At 43.0% G+C, this 2,500-nt stretch overlaps 2 protein-coding genes across 8 annotated transcripts in view; one reads left to right on the top strand and one right to left on the bottom strand.

The window, feature by feature from the left end:
• Positions 1-911, top strand: part of LOC143031575 (uncharacterized) — a 4,627-nt gene extending 3,716 nt beyond the window's left edge. The window contains exons 4-5 of the mRNA XM_076195606.1: positions 1-352; positions 412-911. The exon at positions 1-352 is cut by the window's left edge and continues 155 nt beyond it. Coding sequence (XP_076051721.1) covers positions 1-352; positions 412-911 — 852 coding nt within the window. The remainder of the gene's footprint in view (positions 353-411) is intronic.
• The window catches only part of LOC143031783 (RYamide receptor-like), a 623,242-nt gene that overhangs the window by 520,840 nt on the left and 99,902 nt on the right, over positions 1-2,500 (bottom strand). The gene's annotated exons all lie outside the window — the stretch shown is intronic.

The following is a 2,500-nucleotide window of genomic DNA, read 5'->3' on the forward strand; positions in this document are numbered from 1 at the left end:
GACGCCCTCTCCAGGAACATTAATTCCATCTCTCCGCAGTCTCCTGTAATCGACTACGCCGCCATTACAGCAGCACAGGCCAACTGGAACGACTTGCAACGACGGTTAGACAACCCTTCCCTCAAGATGGATAAAATTCAAGTACCTGGCACAGACATCCGTCTGTATGCTGACGTCTCCACCGGTAACCTTCGCCCCTTCCTACCTCCGTCATTACGGCATCAACTCTTCCGCCACCTTCATGACTCTGCACACCCTGGCATCCGTGCATCTCAACGGATGTTGAGATCCAAGCTCATCTGGCCAAGCATCAACAAGGACGTCAGACACTGGGCCCGCACCTGCCTCCAGTGTCAGGCTTCGAAGGTAACACGATACACATTTTCCCTCTAACTTCTTTCCCACTTTCAGCCACGTACACGTCGATATCGTCGGTCTCCTCCCATACTCCAACGGCTTTAAGTACGTGTTTACTTGTGTCGACCGCTTCACTCGTTGGCCAGAGGCGATTCCCATTCCTGACATCAACACCTACACCGTTGCACGGTGCATTCGTCGACAACTGGGTTGCATGCTTCGGTGTCCCGACCAACCTAACCTCGGACAGAAGCAGCCAGTTCGAGTCGACCCTCTGGAACAAGGTAATGTCCCTCCTTGATATCCGTCGTTACTGTACTGCCAGTTACCATCCCCAAGCCAACCGCATGGTAGAGCGCTTTCATCGCCAGCTCAAGGCCGCCCTCTACGCCCATGCCCTTAACAACGAGCTCTGGTCAGTGGCGCTGTCCCTTGTGCTCCTTGGCATCAGGACCTCCCTCAAGGTTGACATTGGCCACTCTCCTGCTGAACTCGTTTTCGGCACCACCCTCAGTAATGTGGCAACATGCGCCACTGCTGTAGTGTCCCCTTAGTGCACATAGCATTGTTGTAAATGAAATTGTTAGTCTTGGTCAAAAACAATTATATATGTCGGTTGTAATTAAATTATATATTGTAAATATTATGTCACATACGAGCATGACCATTATATTGTTAAATATATTTATATGTAACTTTATTTACATACTCTATAAAAAACATTAATATATTCATCGTGTATAGTTTATGTAATGGCGGACGGGCAAATCAAATATGAGTTCTGAAAAGGTGGAAATTCAATGATATTTCACACGTTGACGATACGATCTACCATAAAGTGATAACTAATACATGGATATGTAGATATATTCATATGATTATAGATATACCTATGATTATATATATGCATATATTAGTGTGTGTGTCAATTCATACCTAATATTCTCTCTCTCTCTCTCTCTCTCTCTCTCTCTCTCTAACTTGCATGTATTACTGCAGATATAACGAAATGGTAAACACGAAAAGCACGTGCGCATTGTTTGGGAACCAAAGAAATGAACTGTCTGATTGTACAATATCTACCGAAGAGGCAATCAGTACTGTCAGCCATTATTCCTTGGGATGGGAGGAAAGATTGTTTCCTTTCAATTCAAGAAAGTGAGTGGAAGAGACTCTGATTCGCCTCCCAGCTAAGGATGAGCGGAAGCAAAGGACTGATTAGGAAAAGGGAGTCAAAGTCTGGTTGATTGTACAGTTCTATTAGAATTCAGATTTAGCCATGTAAATGTAAAGAGAGAGAGAGAGAGAGGGGGGAGGGAGGGAGAGAGAGGGGGAAGGGAGGGAAAGAGAGAGAGAAGAGAGAGAGAATAATGAAAGAGAGAAGAATAAGAGAGATGAGAATGAGAGAGAGACAAGAAAAAGAGAGAGAAGATTGAGAGAGACAAGAGTGAGAGAGACAAAAATGGGAATGACAAGAATGAAATGACAAGAATGAGAGAGAAATGAAGGAAAAACAAGAATGAGGGAGACATAGATGAGAGAGACAAGAATGAGAGAGGGAAGCTTGGGAGACAGGTGAGAGAGAATAGAATGAGAGAAAATGAAAGAGAAGAGAAGGAGAAAGAAAATATAGAGAAGAGAGAACGACGAGACATAAAAAAGAAAATGAAAACAAAAAGTGATGAAATAAAAGAGAGAGAGAGAGAGAGAGAGAGAGAGAGAGAGAGAGAGAGAGAGAGAGAGAGAGAGAGAGAGAGAGAGAGAGAGAGAGAGAGAGAGAATGAAAAAGAGAAGAATGAAAGAGAGGAGATGAGAGAGAGAAGAATGAGAGAGAGAAGAATGAAAGAGAGGAGAATGAGAGAGACAAGAGTGAGACAAAAATGAAAGACACAATGATAAGAGACAAGAATGAGAGAGACAAGAAAAAAAAACAAGAATGAGAGAAACAAGAATGAGAGAGACAAAAATGAGAGAGAAGAATGAGAGAGACAAGAACGAGAGAAACAAGAATGAGAGAGACAAAAATGAGAGAGAAGAATGAGAGACAAGAATGAGAGAGACAAGAACGAGAGAAACAAGAATGAGAGAGACAAGAACGAGAGAAACAAGAATGAGAGAAACAAGAATGAGAGAGACAAGAATG

Source organism: Oratosquilla oratoria, chromosome 1 (genome assembly GCF_046742065.1).
Source record: "Oratosquilla oratoria isolate Oo_2021 chromosome 1, ASM4674206v1, whole genome shotgun sequence".
NCBI classification, from domain to species: Eukaryota; Metazoa; Arthropoda; class Malacostraca; order Stomatopoda; family Squillidae; genus Oratosquilla; species Oratosquilla oratoria.